The 23,037-nt window shown below is 38.4% G+C and overlaps 1 protein-coding gene and 1 non-coding gene across 3 annotated transcripts in view; both read right to left on the bottom strand.

The window, feature by feature from the left end:
* Window positions 1–23,037, bottom strand: part of PPEF1 (protein phosphatase with EF-hand domain 1) — a 106,837-nt gene that overhangs the window by 33,794 nt on the left and 50,006 nt on the right. For both annotated transcript variants that reach the window (XM_019755387.2, XM_074323673.1), the window contains 3 exons: window positions 15,244–15,404; window positions 9,941–10,055; window positions 6,076–6,122 (listed from right to left, as the gene is read on the bottom strand). In XM_019755387.2, coding sequence (XP_019610946.2) covers window positions 6,076–6,122; window positions 9,941–10,055; window positions 15,244–15,404 — 323 coding nt within the window. The remainder of the gene's footprint in view (window positions 1–6,075; window positions 6,123–9,940; window positions 10,056–15,243; window positions 15,405–23,037) is intronic.
* On the bottom strand, window positions 11,247–11,370 carry LOC141569785 (small nucleolar RNA SNORA28). The gene has a single exon (XR_012493581.1). It is a non-coding gene; the product is annotated as a small nucleolar RNA SNORA28 (small nucleolar RNA).

The following is a 23,037-nucleotide window of genomic DNA, read 5'->3' as shown; positions in this document are numbered from 1 at the left end:
TTGACAAATGTAGAAAACCCAGGGTAACTACAACTCTGAACAGCATTAAGATGACCTGCAGGGGAAAAAACAGCAGACTATATACAATTAACTTGAATAGAAACAAAAACAAGACATTTCCCTATATTCTTACCTATTTCCTACTGAAGCATTGTAAAACAGACATCTAGAAGGTATTCCAATTTTTTATTTTTTTTTTACATTTTACCAAGGCACGTCAAACAATAACCTCTGGACCTCAACTCCACATTATTTTAATTTTTATTTCTTTTCCGAATCCTATTTTAGAGGTCTAGTCTTCTGATTGCAAGGTACTGCCTTAATCTCAAAAGGAAAAGAATTGACCTCTGTAGCAGTGTGAAGCATACAAGTGATACAGAGAAAAAGAAAATATTTAATGAGCCTCTCAACTGGAAAACCACAGGGGCGGAGGATGGTAGGGAAGAGAGAAAGAAAAAGAAAACAAGACGGCATGGCTTCCAATGGACAGCATCAGTATGACACCCACAGGGTTAAGAGCTAATTAGCTTCTCTCTGTCCAGGTACATCTCTTTTTCAGCTTCAAGAGGTCTCCGTTCACAGCATGAATTTAACAAAATAATTTGCCAATACTTGATCCTAACATTTCAAGCTTTGTATTCAAGGAGGAAAAATGTCTTGTAATTTTAGCAAAGGCTCTGAGTGAAGTATTTCAAATTGGTCACTCTAAATAAGCAGAAGTGGCTGATTAAAATTAACCTTTTCAGAAAATAAAATCTAAAAATGTGACCTAACTAATGCTATGTAAATTGTAAATTGCTTCACTTGATGATACCTGAAGCCATATAAAGTTGAGATGCCCTTTTAGCACAGGTCTGTCGTGGTTAACAGTGTGGCACCCAGAGGGAATTATTCTCAAACCCAGATGTGATTGTGATCTGAAAATGTCTGGCTTAGTCTTAAGGTGCTACATGATACCATTTTTAAGAACAACCAAATATTAAAGAAACCAAAATCTCAAAACAAACAATCAAAAACAATCATCAGTACAAATCCCATTATTTTTTGCAGTGCACTACATAAAGCATGTGAGCATAAAATCTTTTATGATGCTCCAAAATTTTCCTTCATGATTTAGGCTCTTACTAAATTACTAAAATTCTTTGAAGGGATTGTCTTAAATGTCACCTCCTCCAGGAAGTCTCCCATGAGGTTAGGTGCCCCGCCAATTTGCTCCCTTGGAGCCTCATGCTTATCCCAATCATAACATGTCCCAATCTGAACTGTCTTGTTTTTTTATTAGTTGACCTTTCCCGCTAAACTGTGACATCTTTGGGGCCAAAAACTGCATCTTAGTCACACAGGATGGCCACCCCTTAGCACAGTACCTGATTCATAATAGGTGTTTAATAAGTATATGTGAAATGAATGAATTTCATATTCATCTTTGTGTCTTCCCACAGCTTCTATATAGTGCCTTGAACACGTAGGAACCAGATAAACATTTACTGAATGAATAAATTAGTGGACAGATTCACTTGTTCATATGATCAGTTATAACAATAGAAGTCTTGAAGCAAACCAACCACTCGAATGAAAAGAATAATATGGCGAGGTATCTCAGGGATCTTATATTATAATTCCCCCTCTCAGGCTATGCCCTTGGTTGGCCTTGAGTCAGCCCCAGCTCTGAAGCCTAATCATCCTATACTGTATAAAAGAACTGATGAGGAAGAAATTGTCCAGCAAAAAAAAAAACCACTGAAAGATGAATTACAATTTTGCCTTAATTCAAAGCATAAGGTTTTCCTGGATTCTCTTTTGGGTTGATGGAGAACAATCAGTCAGACAGAGCATAATATAAACTTTGGTCATTTATAGCTCCAAAAAAACTCTAACAGGCTGTCATTTCTGAACTACTCCCTGCAATTCAGAACTTGAATAAAATAAAATTAGAACTTGAATCAAATAAAAATTTTAATAAATAAAGATAAATTGATCATTTTAATACATAATAAATTAAATAAGAATAAGTGAAAGCATGGTCCCTAGCTGCTTCTAAACAGAAGATGGCAGAATCCATGGCTTACAGTGAGGCGGCTCGATCCTGTGTGAACCAGAGGAAAGCGCCACACACAGAGCGTCACAGGTAATCGGGATTCAGCACCTTGGTGATGCGCTGAGTATGGCAGCGAGAATCCGCCAGCATTACAGAAACTCTACCGTTTCCTGAAGCAATCTGGTGATTGCTTCCATCATGGCTGGCACCTGCTGTAGTCCCTGCGCAGGCAACCTTAGGAGCTGATGCCAGAGAGAAAACCACCACTCCCCAGCTCTCTCCTCGTGTGTAAGATTGTCTTTCTTTGCTCCTCATCTACTTTCCTGGCCCATTACTCTTCTCTCAATTAATTTTTCTGTTTTTTACGTTCTCTCATCCTCCTTTACCTAAGACCCAATAATGATATTCATACTGTAAGCATAGCTGAAATGAATTTTCCAGATCACTGAAGTTTACTCTTTTAAACACTAGAATATGTTTTTAAATGATTTTAACCATTTTGGCTGAGAGTGTGGAAAATGTGTCATTTGTTCTCTTTACTTCTTAACAGAGTACACTGTAGAACTTGAAACCTTCTTGACCATGCAGACACATCAACCTACACATGCCCTCTGGCCCCTCTGAGAAGTCTAGAACGTTCTTCCCTATACACACCGCCCCAGGTCACTGAACGTTATGCTTCATTTCCTATCTCGTTTTAGAGTTCTAGATGTCCTCTTACTATCAGGAAGAGCTTTTATTTTTCATTATTGTCACTTTTTTCTCACTTTTGCCTTTCCCCTCCCACTCCCTAATCTGCTTTGTGGGTGGGAGTGGGGTGGAGGGGTAGTCAGACTGGCAAACTTGTAGGATACGTGTCAGATAAGGTTTTACTGATATATGTTCACTGGTCTTTGAGTAAAGGGCCTAGGTAGGGCCTGTCCTGTGAGTAAAGTTCATTAGATTTGTGGCAACGATTTCAAGAGCTCAGAAACCCTTTATACTTAATTCTGGGTTTCAGTGGGAATGATAAGGGCAGATAGTAAAGTAGACAAGAGTTTGACCTCTAGATATGTGGGTTATCACTATCATTTGTATTTGTGTAAAATCATTGTTTCCAGAACAGTTTGGATTCATGGTTTTAGGATGCACTATATATTCTGCGATCTATCATCATTCCTCATTTAAACTTCAGATTAAAAAATGAGCCAGAAAAAGGCAAAGTGCTGAATTTGCAAGTTAAAGATCATCAAACAGCATAGCTTCCTAAGACATCTCTGTGTCCTGCCCTTTTCTTCCCCAACCTTTAACTTAGGACACTCGTTGCCCATAAGCTAAGTGACTCACCATCATCGCAAGCACACCATCAACTACACCATCTTTTCAGTTTCTCAAAGTGGAACCTTGCTGTCATCAAGGGCTCTTCCCTCAGTTTCCCCTTTTAAGCCAGGCAATTTTCAAGATTCTGGTGCATGTGGTTTATTCCACATCCAAGATGCATCTTCCCTGCTCCTCATTCAAGCCTGTTAAAATTCAACTCGTGGCGCTTGCAGACTCCTGCTTTCCAAACAATCCTCTCACCTGTGTCTACCCAAACCCATCCCAAATAACAGCGCCTTTCAACACTGGGCTCTCTTTCTCCACTTCCTGAATACTATGATTGGTTAACTCTCAAAATATCTCTTGCTTTCATGTAAATGCTATTATTTTTACCTTTAGTTCTTTTTATAGCACTTCTTACCACCCACCTCCTCCTGTTCAATCTTTATATTAGCAACTTCCAGTTTTATATGTTCCATATAGTTTTACCAATGGAATTAAAGAAACATGTCGGAATTCTCTCTTTTCTCATCTGTCTACTCCAGCATCATTTCCCTGATCACACACCTTAATATCTTCAACTACCTCTTGAGAAATTTTCTTTTCTAAATGCCTCGAAAGTCACTTTTCCCACTTAGCTTACTCAACTATTTTCCCTTTTCTGTATTTCCCAAAACATCTGGAGAAATAATGACCAGATTTTCTGTTGTGGTCTGACCCCTCCTCCCTCCTCAGACTGTAACTGTCAACCACAGCAGGACTGAACTTCTGAACATTTCTATGATGCTATACATGGCACTACACAAATCCCATTCCCCAAACTGTGCGACTCCTCGGCATTCATCTCACCAGTCCATTCTTCCACCTCTCCCACAGCGTTCCAGTTTGGCCAGTAGAATCCCCATTTCCCGGTAAATAAAGTCCCTTCTGCCTTCAACTCATTCAGAAGGACTTCCCTCTGGAAATGTAGGCCTCCTTTAAAGATGCTGCAGGACTCCTGTCTCCTGCAGCCCTCCAGAAGGAAACGACCCATTCCTCCACAGTATAAACACCTCAGGGTCAGGAGTGGGGAGGGTCCACTCGCTCCACCAACACTTTGCCAGCCTCAAATAAAAGCCTTTCCTCCTTCCAAGCCCATGACCTCTGACTAAACTTCCTTCCCCTGCTCCCCATCTCTCAGTCCAGTGGGCAACTCATTTAATACACCTGCTTTCCGTGTGCTTGCCCTCCTCATGTCCACTAGTCTCTTTCACTCACTTGAGCTCCCCATTTTCCGGACCCCACCTTGGACCCACGCATCCCCTAGGACGACTCCTCTTGCAACTTCCCACCCATTCTGCTTCCTAAGGCCCTCACCCCGGTCAGCCTGCTCCCTGACCTCAGAGAGCATGCCAATCCGTCAGTCCTTCCATTTCTCATAAGTGATTGGCTCATTCTGGCTTCTCTTCCTTCCCTGCCCAGCGTGGATTCTGGGGCTGATCTCTAGAATTGCTCTTTAACCAGCACCCTCAGCTGCCGACCAGCAAACCTCCATTCCGAATGAATTACATGGAAACCTTGCATTGCCATTATCATTTAGTACTTCAAGAAATGCTTTTGGATATATGCTGTTTTATTCACAAGACAACCTCTTATGGGGTGGAAGCTCAAGAACATTGCAGCCAAAAAAATTATTAAGATTTATGGAGTTATGTGGCTTACTCAAGCTCTCACGGCCTCCAAAGAGTAGAAATGATTGGCCATCATAATAATCAGAATATATTTTCTTTCAGCCCATTTGAGACACCTATGATGTCCCCAATTATTCAACATGCTAGTTGTGGGGATGACACATTAATCAAAAAATGAGATAAAGGGGAACCTGGAAAGGCAGGGATCACCCCAGGATCAGTTTTCTACATGCAGTCATCCCAGAAGCAAACATTCAGTTGACAACTGCTGGCTCAGAAAGAGAAATGACTCCAATCAAAGAGATGCAGAAAAACTCCATGCAGGCCAACCTGCTCTGTGCCCTCTGCATGGGCTTCCACAACCGAAACCCAACAAATGAAGAGGAGTCACGGTACTGCAAGAGCAACTGAGCCCAGCGGTGGTGAATCCGGTAGAGAAGAGAGAGATTTGGAACTTCCTATGGGGGATTCCTTCCATGCAAAATTAGTGTGCATTGCAAGAGAAGACTGGTGTGTGACATATTCACTTCTTTTTCTTTTCTTTTTTTTAACTTTTTATTTATTTTAAGTGTATTTTTCCAGGACCCATCAGCTCCAAGTCAAGTAGTTGTTTCAATCTAGTTGTGGAGGGAGCAGCTCACAGTGGCCCATGTGGCGATCGAACCGGAAACCTTGTTGTTAAAAGCACCGCAATCTAACCAACTGAACTAACTGGCCGCCCGACATATTCACTTCTAAACAAAATAAAAATAAAACAAACTACCCCCCTCCCCATTCTGTGCCATCTAGACATTTACTATGGTAATAAAGACCATAAATAGAATCAGGTACAAATCCTAATGAATGTACAGATAACAATAATATTAAACAAAGACCCAAATTAAATGTAAAAGAACATTTTTCATGTGTGCAAAAAACCAAAAGGTACAAATTTTTCAGCTTCTTGGATAAAAACTGTTACATTACATCTGTATTTGTACATTTCTCTAATAAAACTAATATTGTTATCTGCCCTAGAACTGCCCTCTCCCAACAAAAATGCAAATATTTAGTAAAATAATCATTTACCTTATAGAAGATCAAAAAGAGATCATTCAGCTTCCCATGCAGATCACCTGGAGTGCAAATGAAAAACCACTATTCAGTCAGAACAAGAAAATGCCCATTTTGTTACAGAATTTTAAAACTGAAATACTGCTGATATACTCCAAGCATTCTTGGGGCACTGGGTTTTTACCCTATGATGATATTAATTCAACCATTTGTTTCCACAGCACTCTTATGGAAACTTTGTCCCCTTTCCTATAGGGGACAGCATTTGATATTGCAATTATCTATTCACTCCTGTCATTTATGCAACATTTAGCTTCCTCTGTGCCAAGCACTGCACTAAGGGTTCATGTGAATTACCCTGTTCAATCCTTAACAATCATTCTATGAGATAGGTATTATTTTCATCATTCTAATTTTACAAATTAGGCTAAGAGTAGTTAAGTAATTTATGCACAATTACCCACCTACCAAGTAGCAGAGCTGGAATTCAAACTCAACTTTATCTCTCTTCAAACACTAAAGCTCTTAGCTATTATTCTGTACTGCACATACTGTAATCTCTAAGAGAACAGCAATAGTATCTATCCCCCATTAAACCCCCATAGTACCTGGTGCACAGCAGGCACTCCATAAATACATTTAATTAATAAATGCATAGCTTTTTAAAGCCATGTTTTAAAGAATATACTCCAACAGTAGCATCTGAAACTTAAAATTTGTGAGTAGATAGTTCACACACTTTTGATGAAGCAGTTATAGAAAATAAAAATGGAAGCATGGTTTTATAAAACTCAGCCAACTAAGGGAAACCATATGAATATATGAAGCCACTAATTTAAAAAAACAAAAGTCAATATGTGACTATTCAAAAGGCCTATTCGGATAACTATTTCTAGATAAATATTTCATAAGCTCTGATCATAAATTTTTACTCTATGTATTCAACTTAATTACCAAACAGAATTTAATTTCAGAATACTTTTCCTCAATTTGTTTAAAATCCCACAACCAAAATTAACCACATATATGCAACAGAAGACTCCAATTATAATGGGAATAATAAAATTAAAATCCTATATCATCAGCACTATTTACAAAATGACTACAATATAAAGAGTATATTAATAATATTGTATACTTAAATCTCATTGCTTTCATATGGTCTCACTCCAAATCTCAGGAAATAAAAATGGAAGGACTTTTTACTTATCAGTTAAGTATGTATTTTTAATTATTTTACTTTCCTAATTTTCCTCAAGGTTACTCATCTTTCAAAGATTTAGGAAGACAGAACTGGTGCTGCTGGGATGCTAAAAAAAAAAGTGAACCAATTTCAGGATAGTAAGAGTTGAGGCTATAGGGAACAGGCTGACGGTTACCAGATGGGAAGCGGGTTGGAGAACAGGGTGAAAAGGTGAAGGGATTAAGAAGTACAAATTGGTAGTTACCAAACAGTCATGGGGATGTAAAGTAAAACACAATCAATAACATGGTAATAACTACGTATAGGGCCAGGTGGGTACTAGGCTAGTCAGAGGGATCACTTCTTAAACTATATAAATGTCTAACCACTATGCTATACAACTGAAACTAATATAATATTGAATATCAACTGTAATTGAAAATTTTTTTAAAAGGGGAGGAACGTAAAAGGGAATAAGAGATTCAAATTTCCAGGTATAAAACAAATAAGTCATGGAGATGTAATGCACGGCATAGGGAACATAGTCAATAATATTGTGATAGCGTGTTACGGTGTCAGATGGTTGCTGGACTTATCATGGTGATCACTTCTTTAGGTATATAAATATTGAATAACTATGGTGTACACCTGAAATTAGTATAATATTGTATGTTAGCTATATTTTAATAAAAATGTTTTTTGAAAAAGGGTTGAGGCTATAAAAATATTTTTAACTTCTAGTTGAACAACAAAAGATAAAACTGGTATCATGAAGACAGCCACAGAAGGATATTTCCACTGCAAACAAAAACATGAGTGTAGAATTGGTTATCATTCATAACATTACTGTAGACTAAAACATCTCCTGTATTTCATGCATGTTGAGAACCATGTATCATGTTTAGATGTGCATGTAAAAAATGCATTTGGAAATTAAAATAATGGTAAAGTTTCATCACAATTTCCCTCCCTTTCCTAATATTGTCTTAAACAGAAGATGTTTTTGAAAATATGGCCCCAATTTTAAATTTTATTTTAAATGATGACCAATTTTTTCTAACTTTAATGAGGCTATTAAAAACAGAAAATAATAAATCCTATTCTAAGAGAACCTACTGGCCTTGGCTTTTCCTTCCACCAATGGTGCTATGTGGAAAAAGCCTAGAAATAAATACCCAAGATGTGGGGATCTTTATATGCATGGAAGTGCCCAATCAATCCATTCCCTAGTCTTTGTCCTGTGATGGAAAAGGAAACATCAGTCAGAGTGGTGCATGATGGGGAGTTAAGATAGCAAATATGGGGTTGGCTCTAACCAGAGGACCTGATTTTTAATCCTTACCCTGCCACTAACTAGTTGAGCGAGCTTGGGGTGGGGGTGGGAGGAGTTACTACCTAGAAATGCATGGAAGGAGATATATTTGTCTTTGTGGGCCTCAAATTTGTCCATAAGAGCAAGCAGTAAACAGATGGTCTCTGCAAGAAGCCTTCAGTTCTTATATTGTGTGATTCCAGGATTCCATGCCCTCTATTTAATTCATGTCTTCTTCCAGATCCTTTTACCCCAAAGTAAGTCTACAATGGCAACTGGAAATCTGCTGGAAACATGTGGGAGCAGAGCCCACTCTCTGTTTGGCCTATTATATATACTCTGATAGCAAATCTAGCCCTGGCTCCATAAGCTTCATGGGTAGGTATTGTTTCCCGAGCCTCATGACCCCAAATCCTTCGTCTCCATGAAAAGTAAGAGCTGGGGAGGCCTTGAATAAAAGGCCCCCACCCGCTGCAGAGATGTATCATCTGCTAGGCAGAGATGTGGTCGCCTGATTAGGTGGGAACTGAACCATTAAGGACTCTTCAAAACCCTGAGTCAGGGCATGTCATGGAACATGTACCACTATACCAAGTCCCTGTCACCACTATCAGATGCTACAAATGGAAATGGTTTCATTGGATTGTCAAATCCACTTCTACCTGGCAGAGTAAAAGAAACACGGGCTAAAAACTGATTTGGAAAATAACAATCACTGTTTTGTAACCTAAAGTCTTAATTAGAAGTTAAGGCAATTGCTGTTCCTTCCACGCACTCCATTCGCAGACAGGTGCAAGCATGCTGAGCACCAACTGTGTTGAATTTCAATGTGTACTGTTTCTTGAAGCAACATCCTGCCAGGCTGGCCTATAGGATAACAAAATCTCAATCTTGTTATTTAGAAGAACAAGGAACAGATTTCTGGGACATTCCCACTCTTCAAAAAGCTGCAGAGACCAGTTGGGAAAATTTAAAACAGCAGCCAAGGGCAGAGAGAGTTGAATCTCCACCCGGCCTGGGGCTTTTCTCTTCCCAGCCTAAGTGGCATGCAGAGGCCCACCTAGGGAAAGCACCATGGAACAAAGATAATGAGAGCTAGACGGAGGGCAAAGAACACCTATTCCACCCATGGGTGGTTTTCTGTATTAAAATGCTGCCTGCCTTTATAAAAAGCTATGAGTTCTTTAATTTCTCACATAATTAATTCCTGCCAGCTGGTATGCAAAACAAAGACAAGATGGGGAACAGTATTATCATGATAGATAACTCTATATTAACACTTTTCCCTTAACACAGTCCAATTTACGCAGTTTTCAAGTTAGGCAAATGACGTGGAACCAAGAGGCTCCAAAATATTAATTTGGCAACTCTGCTGTGAAACTTACCACAGATTGTTACCCCTTTGGAGGGAGAAGTTTTTACGAGATTGAAATTCGGCATTTGCTTCAGGACTTTCTTGGTTTGAAATAGTATCTCTAAGACATAACATGCATGAAGTATCTGTGAGACAAAGCAGAGGACATTGATATAATGAACTAGGAACAAAGGCATGATTGACTAGAAAGCTATAAAGGCAAAGCATGTGAACGTATTTCAGGTAGCTGAATTTCAGGCTCATCTCTAAATTATTCCCAAACAGATGATTCTAGCCCAGTGTTTGGCATGTAATAAGCTCTCACTCAGATTTGTAAATTGAATGAATGAATGATTCTTAAGACTCTCATGTTCTTAATTGATAGCACCCATTCATAGAACATTTCTGATTATTCTTGGTCCATAGAGCCCAAGAGAAGTGATGGGAAGAACAGGAGACTCCCTTGGCCTAAAGAAGTATGCAGACAAATAAAGAGAAGGAGAGAAAGGAGAGAGAATGCGAAAGAGAATGAGAGGTAGAGAGACACTGCTAAAGAGGGACTGCTTTGCCTTTGATGGGACATCCTGCTACCCTGGGATGGAAACTAGGTGATGGTTCTGGGTTGGGGGGATCTCAAAAGGCAGCAAGACAAGCCGCAAGGAACTCCCGAGACTGGCATCCCAGGTGTGGCTCAATTGTTGGTACCCAGACGCAAGAGTATACAGAACAGCAAGCACATTTATATCGTCCAAGTGTAAATGTAATACATGTTACAAACCCAAATAAACTATTGGATTGTCTCCTATTATGACTCTTCATTCCATTGCTCTCCTTCAGTTCTATTCTTGATGACATCATTGTTTTGGACAGATTTACTCCACTTCCTTCCCCGGGCTTTTTTGGTTGTTTGTTTTAAATCCAGTACGCCATTCTCCCTTTTTTAAACTATAAAATATTCCAAATACATACGTTAAAAGGTAATATAGCTGATCCAAATTTAGCAGATGCTAACACCATTTTAAGGGTCAGGCCTGTTCGTATGTATACTGCCCAATACTGCCGAATACGGTAGCCACTCGCCCCAAGGGGCTACTGACTATGTGAAAAGGGACTGGTTGGAATTGAGATGTGCTATATGCGCAAAATATACACCGGATTTCAAAGACTTAGTATGGAAAAAAAAAGTAAAATGTCTCATTAAAAATGTTTAATATGATTACATATTAAAATGATAATTTTATATTGGATTAAATAAAATGTATTAAAATGAATTTCACTTATTTCTTTTTAGTTTTTTAATGCAACTACTAGAAAAAAATTTTTTTTTCTTCCGGAACACTGTTTAAGTCTATATAACGGCTTTTCTCATGGAGGAGAACACCGGAATAGGTTAGACTTTCTTGCTATAGCAAGCTCAAAGTGTGTCAGACAGTTTTGATCATCTGCCACAGTCACTAGAAAATTTTAAATTATGTATGTGGCTCACATTATGTCTATTGGACAGCACTGATTTAGATTACTGAAGGCTGAGAGGGGGGCCCTAGCTCCATACTGTACTGTTCAGCTACTGCTTTGGGTACAGGAGTCAGCACAGATGGAGCCCTTTGGAATAATGACTTCTCATGGTGTCCTGAAATTTCCATTTTTATAGCTATTAAAATAATAAAATTATTTTCTATCCCAGACCCCCAAAACATATGATCTAAATTTGGAGAATTTTCATGATTAAAGCATTTTTTTAAGAGAAAAGAATCAGGATTTGAAGCCATGTGAGAATTAAAAGGAAAGAGAAGGGCCCCTCATGTTGATTAGTGGGGAGAGACCCGTATTTCCTGGCTATCGAAGACCTAACAGACTGCTAAGGATTTTTCCCACAAAAGCATTCTAAATCCTCAGTTTTCTTTCATGAATCTTGTATCCTCCTATGCCTGGTTAGTATCTGTATTAAGTTCTGGACATTGTATATGAAAAGTTGGAGACATAATCTGAGGCCTATTTTCCTCCAGAGAGGAGGTAAATTTTCTTTTGGTAAGTGTCTAGGAGCACCAGCTATCTAAGATGATCTCAATTCAATCTCAAAAATTAGATGATTCAAAGCTTTGGTTCAATCCCTAGTCTACTTCCAGTTCACTTGGACTCCTAGGGTACATCCTTAGGGTCCTAACCAGAGAATGAGGGTTTTGGTGTGAGGTCAGAGAAAATAATGGAGTAAGTAGCTCCAAGGTCCCTTCACTGAAACATTTTATAAAAATCAAGCAAAAACACCTGTCAGAATCAACTTTGTCAGAGCTCTGGAAAACAGTCAAAATTTATAACAATCAAACAAAGGCTAAATCAAGAAAAGGCAACATAAAAATGGCTCAGTGCAAGCAGAAAGTGAAGGCTAAGACAGATTTGTAAACAGCCTGGCTAAGCAGTGAAGGAGCATACCGAGCCAATCTGCAAAGACAAGGTTTTTCTTTTCTTCTCTTTTCTATTTAATAGCTCCTGGGGTTCAAGGAAATCTCTGTCAAAACACTAGCTGAACACAACTTAAAGGAACAGAGACTTCAGAGACCTCACACACAATGAAACCTCTACCCAACAACCGCAGACTACACATATTTTACAAGTACCCATGGAACATTCTCCGGAATATACCACATGTTAATAAATAAAGTTTAAAAGATTGGAAGCATACAAAGTATCTTCTCTGACCACAGTGGAATGAAACTAGAAATCAATAAAAGAAGGAAAATTAGAAAATTTACAAATATGTGGAAATTAAACAACATACTATTAAACAATCGATGGGTCAAAGAACAAATCACAAGGGAAATTAGAAAATACTTTGAGATGAATGAAAATGAAAACACAATACACCAAAACTTATGGGATACAGCAAAAGCAATGCTCAGAGAGAAATCTTTAGCCATGAAGACCTACAGTAAGGAAGAAGATCTCAAATGAAAAGCCTCACTTAACACTAAGGAGCTAGAAAAATATGAACAAACTAAACCAAGGATAGATGAAGGAAGAAAATAAGGATTGGAGTGCAAATAAATGAAATAGAGAACAGAAAAACAATAAAATCAACAAAATTCACAAGTTGGTTCTTTGTAAAGTTCAACAAAATTGACAACCTTTAGCAACACTGACCAAAAACAATAATAATAAGAGAAAATGCAAATAATTATAATCAGAAATGAAAGTGGGGACATCCCCACCAACCTTAAAGAAATAAAAAGAATTATAAGAGAATACTATGAACAACTGTACACCAACAAATTAGATACCTTAGATGAAAGGGACAAATTTCTAGAAACACACACATTACCAAAACTGACTCAAGAAGAAACAGAAAATCCAAACTTACAAGCATATCTAAAACAAGTAAAGATTGAATTGGTAATCAAAAACCTCTTAACAAAGAAAAGTCCAAGACCAGACAGCTGCACTGGCGAACTCTACTAAATGTTTAAATAATTAACACTAATCCTTCTCAAACTCTTCCAAAAAATAGAAGGGGCCAGTATTACCCTGATACCAAAGCCAGATAAAGACACCATGAGAAAAGAAAATACAAACCAATATCCCTTATGAATAAAATGCAAATCCTCAACAAAATACCAGCAAACCAAATCCAACAGAATTTTAAAAGAATTATCACCGTGATCAAATGGCATTTATTCCAGGAATGCAAAGGTGGTTCAACATAAGAAAATTAATCAATGTAATATACCACATCAATAGACAATGGTGCTGGGATAAGGGTAGACACATACACCAATGGAATAGAATTGGGAGTCCAAAAATAAATCCATACATCTATGGGCTACTAATTTATGACAAGGGTACAAAGACCATTCAGTGGGGAAAAGAACAGAGTCTTCAACAAAAAGTGCTGGAATAACTGCATATCCGCATGCAAAGAATGAAGTTGGACCCCTACTTCATCCTATGTACAGAAATTATACAGAAATAAACCTAAATGAAACCTAAATGTAAGAGCTATAAAATTCTTAAAAGAAAACATAGGGGTAAATCTTCATGACCCTGGATTTGGCAATGAGTTCTTAGATATGACATCAAAAGTACAAGCAACCAAACGAAAAAATAGATAAATTGGACTTCATCAAAATTAGAAATTTTTGTGAATCAAAGGACATTATCAAGAAAGTGAAAACACAACTTACAGAATGGGAGAAAATAGTTGCAAATCGTATATCTGATAAAGGATTTGTAGCCAGAATATATAAAGAACACTTACAACTCAATCATAAAAAGACAAACAACCTGACTTCAAAATAGGCAAAGAATCTAAATAGACATTTCTTCAAAGAACGTGTGCAATGGTCAATAAACATGAAAAGGTGCTCAACATCCATTTAGTCACTAGGGAAATGCAAATAAAAATTACAATGAGATACCACTTCACACAAAACTAAGATGGCCTAACAAAAATTAAATTAAATTAAATTAAGAAAAAACAAAGGAAACAGAAAATAAGTGTTGGCAAAAAACCTGGAGAAATTGGAACCCTCATGCATTGTTGGTAGGAATGTTAAAATGGTGTAGCCGCTGTGGAAAACGGTTTGGAAGTTCCTCAAAAGTAACCATATGACCCAGCAATTCTACTCCTTAGTATATACTCAAGAGAACTGAAAATATGTTCACATAAAAACTTGTACATGAATATTCATAAGAGCCAAAAGGTAGGAAAAAAACCCAAATGTCAATCCATTGATGAACTAATAAACAAAAATGGTACATCCATGCAATAGAATATTAGCCAGCCATAAAAATAAAGGAGTAATGAAACATGCTGTAACATGAATGAACCTTAAAAACATATGCTAAATGAAAGCCAGACACAAAAAGCCACATAATGTATGATTCCATTTGTATGAAATATCCAGAAGAGACAAATCCATAGATATAAAAAGTATAATACCTCTGGTTGCCAGGGGTAGGGGAGAAGGGAATGGTAAGGGGTACAGCACTTTTGGGGGTGATGAAAATGTTCTGGAATTAGATATTCGTGATAGTTGTACGATCTTCTGAATTGTATACAAAGCCACTGAATCATATACTTTAAATGGTAAATTTTATGGTACGTGAATTATATCTCAGAAAAAGAAAAAGGAAATGCTGCAAGCTATAGATAGAGGAGGTTTCCATATATATATGAGGATACTTCTATTTCATGGGTTAAGCAAAGCAGAGGGTAGCTCTCATTTATTGTGAAGCATTTTCCCAAGGGAATGCATTTCTGCTGTAGTGTTTTCATTCATTCATTCAACAAATCCTCATTGTTTGTGTATAAGAATCAAGGCAGTATCTACTTCCACTTGCCCGTTGTTCCTTGTAGGCTTCAATAAGTGACTCAATATCAGTAAAAGTGAGGGGAAATTGCAGCTGAGGACCTCCGTAGCATTCTGCGACTTCGGACAGCCCCCTGTGGTCCAGTCTATCTCTGTCATAGAGGGTGTAGCCAAACAGTCGATTGACTAATTCTGGAAAAGACAGAAATGGAGGGAAAATCAACATTCCCATACTTAAATGCCATAAATACCTTCCTGAGTGCCTCACCCACGTAAGGCACTGCGCTAAATGTTATGATTACCGAGATATTCCACATATAACCATGAGGAATGATTTGCTCTGAGACCAGCACATACATTCACATCATCCCTTCCTGGGAGGACATTTTACCAAAAAAGTAAGTTCATCAGTGGGGAGTAGAAGGAGAAGCACAGGGAAAACTGGTCATTCAAGGTATTTTGATGCTCTGAAGCTCTAACTCTACATTTTTTGCCCACTCTTCCATCTCAGATTTTTACAAATAGGGTTGAGAATATAACAATGCACTGTATTTTGTTCAAATATCTGCTTCTATTCATGATCTACAGATAATTAAACTAAGACATTCAATTTTCCCCTGTTAAACACTTCAAATTTTACTTAGTTGTAATTGATTTGTTTCCCCCTTCACATAAAAACACATTTTGTGACATGATTTTCTTTTTCTTCTTGGTAACAAAGCAGATACAGTTAGATGACAAACCATCAGCAGAAATACCAAAGGGCCTCTCTCAGAGACACATTGCTATATAAAAGTATGCCTGCACTGCCCATTTCAGCAGGTGCTGAGATCCAGGGTCCCTTTCTTGCTAGACTGCCCATGAAACTATCAGCCCAAGAACAGAAATCTGGCCAATTCAGGTGAAGAAACATGAAAGGGGATGTAGTACATTGATTGCAACAGTGACGCCAATTCTCTACCCCAACTTCTAACCATGCTCTTTTTAATGTGCTTTTTGTAGCTATTCTCACCAAGAGTTTATTTCCCCCGCCCTTGAAGCTGGGTTGGGTTCATGACTCGTGTTGGCCTAAAAAATGGGATGGAAATGTCACGTACCAATTCCAAGCCAAGGCCTCAGGAGGCCTTGTATGCTTCCATGCTCCCTCTTTTGAAACCATGCCACTACCACAAAGGCTAGGGTAGCCTACTGAAAGCTCCAACACCACGTGGAACAGAGCTGAATCACCCCAGCCAAGGCAGTCCTAGATCAGCCACCAGACCTCCAGACACATGAGTGAACTCCAGGCAAGGCTCGAAAAACTGCCAAATCAAGCCAGCCAAGATCAGCACAACTGCTCAGGTAATCTGTAGACTTGTGAGCAAAAAGAAATTATTATATGCCACTGAACAATTTGTTGTTGTTTTTAAATTGCTATTGGGGAATATTGGGGGACAGTGTGTTTCTCTGGGCCCATCAGCTCCAAGTCATTGTTCTTCAATCTAGTTGTGCAGGGCACAGCTCAGTTCCAAGTCCAGTTGTCATTTTTTAACCTTTTTTTTTAAAAGATTTTTTTTTTTTTAAATTGGGGAAGGGGAACAGGACTTTATTGGGGAACAGTGTGTACTTCCAGGACTTTTTCCAAGTCAAGTTGTTGTCCTTTTAGTCTTAGTTGTGGAAGGCACAGCTCAGCTCCAGGTCCAGTCGCCGTTGCTAGCTGCAGGGAGCGCAGCCCATCATCCCTTGCGGGAGTCGAACCGGCAACCCTGTCGTTGAGAGGACATGCTCCAACCAACTGAGCCATCTGGGAGCTCAGTGGCAGCTCAGCTCAAGGTGCCGTGTTCAATATTAGTTTCAGGGTGCGGAGCCCACCATCCCTTGCGGGACTCAAGGAGTTGAACTGGCAACCCTGTGGTTGAGAGCCCACTGGCCCATGTGGGAATCGAACCAGCAGCCTTCGGAGTTAGGAGCATGGAGCTCTAACCGCCTGAGCCACCGGACCATCCCCAGTTGTCGTTTTCAATCTTTAGTTGCAGGGGGCGCAGCACACCATCCCATGTGGGACTTGAACTGGCAACCTTGTTGTTGAGAGCTCGCACTCTAACCATTGAGCCATCCAGCCACCCCTCTGGAGCCTCAGCAGCAGCTTGTCGTTTTCAATCTAGTTGTGGAGGGCGCAGCTCACTGGCCCACGTGGGAATCCAACCAGCAACCCTTTTGTTCAGAACTCACGCTTTAACCAAATGAGCCATCTGGCTGCCCCACCACTGAACTATTGTGGTTGTTTAATACACAGTATTATTACAGTAATAGATAACTAACACAGAGGATGATGACATACTTTCAACTCATTAACACTGAATTGCTACTAAGGCCATTAATCAGAAGTTGTCTGCAAGCAGTTTCCATCTTTTTTAATATTTACAGTAGACATGTTTGGAAGGTATGATGTTAGCAGATGTCTACAGAATACGATTTTTCATGATTCACTTATGCTGAGGGATTACAGTTAAGAACTAAACTTGAATTTTTTTCCCCTAAAGCCAAAATATTTGGTAATTTAAAAATACCTTCTAAATTATTGTGTACCCAATATTATTTTGGTGGTGGTTGATGATGTTTTATAAGAAGCTGAATTTCGGAGTAATGATGTCTATCTTCAGTGTGATCCAGCAGAGGTTATTTTTCTCATTTGGATTTGGTTTGAGATTTGAGAATAACTTTATTTCATTTTATGTTTGAAAACTAGAAATGCAGAGCATCATGGGAAATTTTATCTCATATTCATTATGTAGACAGTACTCTACTTAACTATCTTAATGATCATTCCACTCATTTCTACTTGGTTGTCATTCTTAGAGATGTATCTTGCTGTCGTGCAGGGCGGCCTGCGGGGTCTTTGGTCCCACTCCCCACATAAGAACGCAGGATATGGTGAGGCCAAAAGGGAACACCCACGGAGCCATAGATAAGGAAGTCATACCACTGTTCTTGCTGGCGTCTGGGTTGGAGACACAGGAAGCAGGAGCCACACGATCTGCAACCTGAGGTCCGCTTCTCTGCCAACCAATCAACCAATCAACGGAGCCCCGCAGTTATATCAGTAGCCAATTGGCTAACCGGTTACCGCCGACAGCCAACCAATCACAGTTGATGGTCATTCACTACCCGAGCCAGCACCTCCCGACGCGAGGCCAAGAGCCTGGAAACTGCTCTCTGGGGCTCTGTGCCCACACTTGCTCCAGGGGAAACTTTCTTCTTAACTCTACACACTGAAATAATGTGCTCCTCTTGGGAAAATAACAACAACAACAACAAACCCCCCCCCAGCAGTTTCACTATATCATCTTATAACTGACTAAGTAATCCCAACTCTGTGAGGTATAAAAAAAATATGATTTTCTTTTCCCCATCATTGCCTTCACCCATGCTCTATCAACTCTCTCTTTCTCATCAGCTGGCACATCGTGTTCCGGTTAATAAAACTCAGTCTTGTTTAAGAACAAAATAAAAATACTGTTTCTTCTTTAAAAAAAAGAGGCTCAGTCTGGCCCTTCCTTCCTTACATTTGCTGACCCTCATTCCTGTAATACATGTAAAAGCACCATTCCCTAAACCAATTCTTGCTCAAAACTACTCAAAATGAAATATCAGTAAACATCAAATCATATTCCTTCTGCTAGTCTTTAGCCACATTTTAAAAAAAGGGAAAACACAGATTCTCTTTCTTATGTGTAGTTAATGTGGGTCATGTATGAAAACAATTAAAAGCTTTAACATTTCAAATCCAAGTACTGTCTTTGTGGGCTGTAACTACTATAATGAATTATAATGGTTTAATGAATGCCAACACTCGTATATGAAGATTTGTGCAACATGTTATTAGAATTAATAATTACCTATTTGTTTTACAAGTCCATCAACATGAATCTAAACTAATTAAATATAATAAAATTTTGAATTATAACCGAATGGTAACTTCACAAGCTGTTCTAAAGAAAATACCTCAAAAATGCCCCCTACACACAATCTTTTCTTTTACCCAGTACAGACTCAAAATCTGGACAGGGAAAAATTTAAAGCCCATAATTTAAAAAAAAAAAATGTGCCTTTACTGCCCACATGTTACTTTGAAAACAAGCTCCAGATATTGCTAGAAAAAGAAAAGCAGCAATTAAACTGCATTTATAGATATTTCATTTCTTATTTATGAGTCTGGATTAAAACCATGGGTGTCCATATAATAAATTCAACAGATGCTAAAATTTAACACCTGTTCATGATTTTTTAAAAACTCAGAAATCCAGGAATGGAAGGATACATCCTTAACATAATTCTTAAAATTTAAATCAACAATAATGATTTTTCCATTAAATCATTAACAAAACGAGGATGACTGCTTTCGTTTCATTTTAACATTGTTCTGCTATCTCCAGCCAATGCTTAGTTTAGCTCTTAGGTAAACTAAGAGCAATGACTATTGGATAGAAAAAATGTAAAACTAAAGTTACTTACGGCCAGTGTGATGACATAGCTACACTCAAGAAAATCAGTTGAAAAACTCCAAGAGTTGGTAGGAGAATTAAAATAATACAGAGGTTAATCACACTGGTTTGAATCACAGCTTCACTACTGATGAGATGACTAACCTTGGGAAGTTAACCTTCTAAGCCTCAGTAGTCTCACCCGTTAGAAGGGGATAATACTAATCTCGTTGGTTTGTCATGAAGACAACGAAATGACATGTTTAAAGCACTTAAAGACATGGCATATGGCAAACAGTAAATATCAGCAATAACTTCATTAATGTTATTATTCAATAGTAGCACAATAAAAAATAAATAGATATAAATCAAAAGGTTTACTAAATACCACCAATAATCATTGGGGAGATATAACGGGAAAAATATCTTATTCACCACAGCAACAAAAAGTATAAAATACCTGGTCTGATAGGACATTTTGCTAATCTGGGAAGCAAAAAGAAAAGTCAAAACAATACTTCCCCACACTCCATTCCACTCCCCACTTCACCAGTCTCTGTTTAAACCTACTGCTATGTATAGCAGCTTTGGCTTTCTACCTGTGGGAGGAGGCTGACTTGAAAAAGTAGACTGGGGAACAGGTGTGTAGTCTCCCCACCAAGTGCTATGAACTGGTTTTGAGCAACTAAAGTAGTATGACACAGAAAAGAACTGCTTCCAGGTCACCTCTCACCTTTGGAACACCCAGAATGTCGATGTACTGTGTCCCTCAGAGTTTAAACCTTTAATCTGCCTCTGGTATCTGGGAATGTTAAGTGACCTTCTGGTCCTTAAATATACCTTGCTTAGGGGTCACAGCACTTCTGCCAAGCAGGTGTAGGTGGAGGGTATCTGGAACCTTCCCACCAAAGAGGGTCATCAAAAAGCAACCTACAGTAATGTGCAACGTGATGACTCCAGTTCACAGTACTCTAGTGTATATTTCCAAGTTGCTAAGAGTATATTTTAAGTTCTCAGCACACTCACACAAAAATTGTAACTCTGTGAGGTGGTGGATGTGTTAACTAACCTTATGGTGGTAATCATCTCATAATATATACATTTATGAAATCATTACATTGTCCACACATTTATACAATGTTATATGTCAATTATGTTGCAATAAAGCTGGAAAAATTTTTTAAATGAAATCAACCTATAGCAATAATCTATAAATCTCTTTTTCTGCTACATACAATAATTAAATCAATATGATTCTAGGACTCCATAATCGAGAGATGTATAAGGGAATAGACAGCATAGAAATAAGCTCTATTACCCATTTTTAAATGAATATACTGTGAAGTGGGTACTACAAATCATGTGGAAAAGATAGAAATTATGAAATAAATGTTGTAGGAAAGATGGCTAACTACTTGGAAATTTTCTTTGTAGTTGTGTTTTTTAATTGTTCTTAACCACTAGGCATCAAAATTTCCTTTTTTAGTTTAATATAAAAAATCCAAAATTTATGAAGTGTTAAACTTTTTTAAAGTAAAACATAAAAAATGTACAAATACAGGCATAGCAATCACATTTTAAATACTTCAGGGACTTCTAAGTTTAAAAGCAGGATTCACAACGAAAAAGATATTTAGACTTGAAAAGAAAGATATTTTAAGTAATTAATAGATGAAAATTTTCCAAATCTAACAAAAAATATCAAGCTAGATATCAAGAAATTCAGCAAACCCCATGCAGGATAAACAAAAAATGAAACCTCATCAAGGCACATTATGGTTAAAATGGTGTTTTCCAATATTACTTAGGTTAGTTTTTTTTTCTTTGCCACCTCCTTCAGGTGATTATGTTATTCATTTGTAATATAGGTAAGTTCAATTGTTAGCGTGCATTTTATTTTGGAAACATACACACACACAGACACACACACACAGACACTTCCTATTTTTAATTAATGGTTTTTTTAGGGATATGAAACAGCATAGTTTTAAGCATCAGAACTACAAAAAGGTATACTCAGAGAAGCGTCACTCTCCCCTCATCCCTTCTACCCGATTTTCATTTTCCCATTCTTTCTGCCCTGCTCCCATTATCCCCCCATCTCTTGTAGGATAACAATGTCATTAGTTTCTGGTTTATCCTGTATTTATTTTCGCATAAATGAGTATGTGTCTGTGTGTGTGTGTGTGTGTGTGTGTGCGCGCGCGCGCGCGCGCGATGCAAAGATTTCTTAAACAGGATACAGAAAGCACTAATCATAAAGGCAAAGAACTGTACTACGTTGAAATCAAGAATGTCTATTCATCAAAAGACACCATTTAAAGACTGGGGGGATAAAAGCCAAAGACTAGGAGAAGGTATTTGCAATATGTTTACCTAACAAAGATTCATGTTCTTATATTTAGAATACTTAGAGAACTCATACAAATTGGTAAGATAAAGGCAGATAACCCAACAGGAAGATGGGCAAAAGACCTGATCAGGCACTTCACCAAACAGGATGTGCACGTGACTAATAAGCATACAAAAGGTGAGCAATTTCACTGCTCACCAGGGAAATGCAAATTAAAGCAGAAATGTGATACCACTACATAACTGCCAAATAGCTCAAATGAAAAGGACAGACAATTCCAAGTGTTAGTGAGGATATGGAACAACTGGAACTCTCATACACTGGTGGCAGTAAAACTTGGTATAACAACTTCGTAAAATTGTTTGTCAGTATCTAATAAAGCTGAACATATGCATGCCCTATAACCCAAAACTTCCACTCCTGAGTTGTAGTACATCTTTATAATAATGGCCCCCAGTGAAACATGCCTCCTTGTATCCATATCCCCATATGCTACTGCTGCTCCCTGCAAGAGACAAATCTTTCCTAACCCCTCTGAATCTTTAGCTGGCCTTGTGACTTGCTTTGGCCTACAGAATATGGCAGAACTGATTTTGTATGAGTTCCAGAGCATAGACCTTCAGAGGCCTTGCAGCTTCTGCCTTTGCCCTCTTGGGATCCAGCTGTCATAGAACGAAGTCTAGGATATCCTTTAGGACAGAGAGGCTGCATGAGGAGAATTAAGGTGTCCACGTCCATAGCTAACATCAAAGTCCCAGACATGTAAGTAAAACCATTTGGACGTCCCTGCCCCACCCAGCTAGGTTAAGTGAGCCCAACAGATACCACATGAAACAAAGACAAGTCATCCCCACTGAGCCCTGTTCAAATGCCTGACCCACAGAATCATAAGCAATAAAATGGCTTTTGTTTTTAAGCCACTAAATTTTGGGGTGGTTTGTTATGCAGCAATAGATAACTGAAAATGACTACAGAGCAATATAGCAAAGGAAAAGGATACATGTTCACC

The sequence above is a fragment of the Rhinolophus sinicus genome, chromosome X, assembly GCF_036562045.2.
Source record: "Rhinolophus sinicus isolate RSC01 chromosome X, ASM3656204v1, whole genome shotgun sequence".
NCBI classification, from domain to species: Eukaryota; Metazoa; Chordata; class Mammalia; order Chiroptera; family Rhinolophidae; genus Rhinolophus; species Rhinolophus sinicus.
The sequence above is the reverse complement of the archived record's forward strand: the minus strand, read 5'-3'. Positions and strand labels throughout refer to the sequence as shown.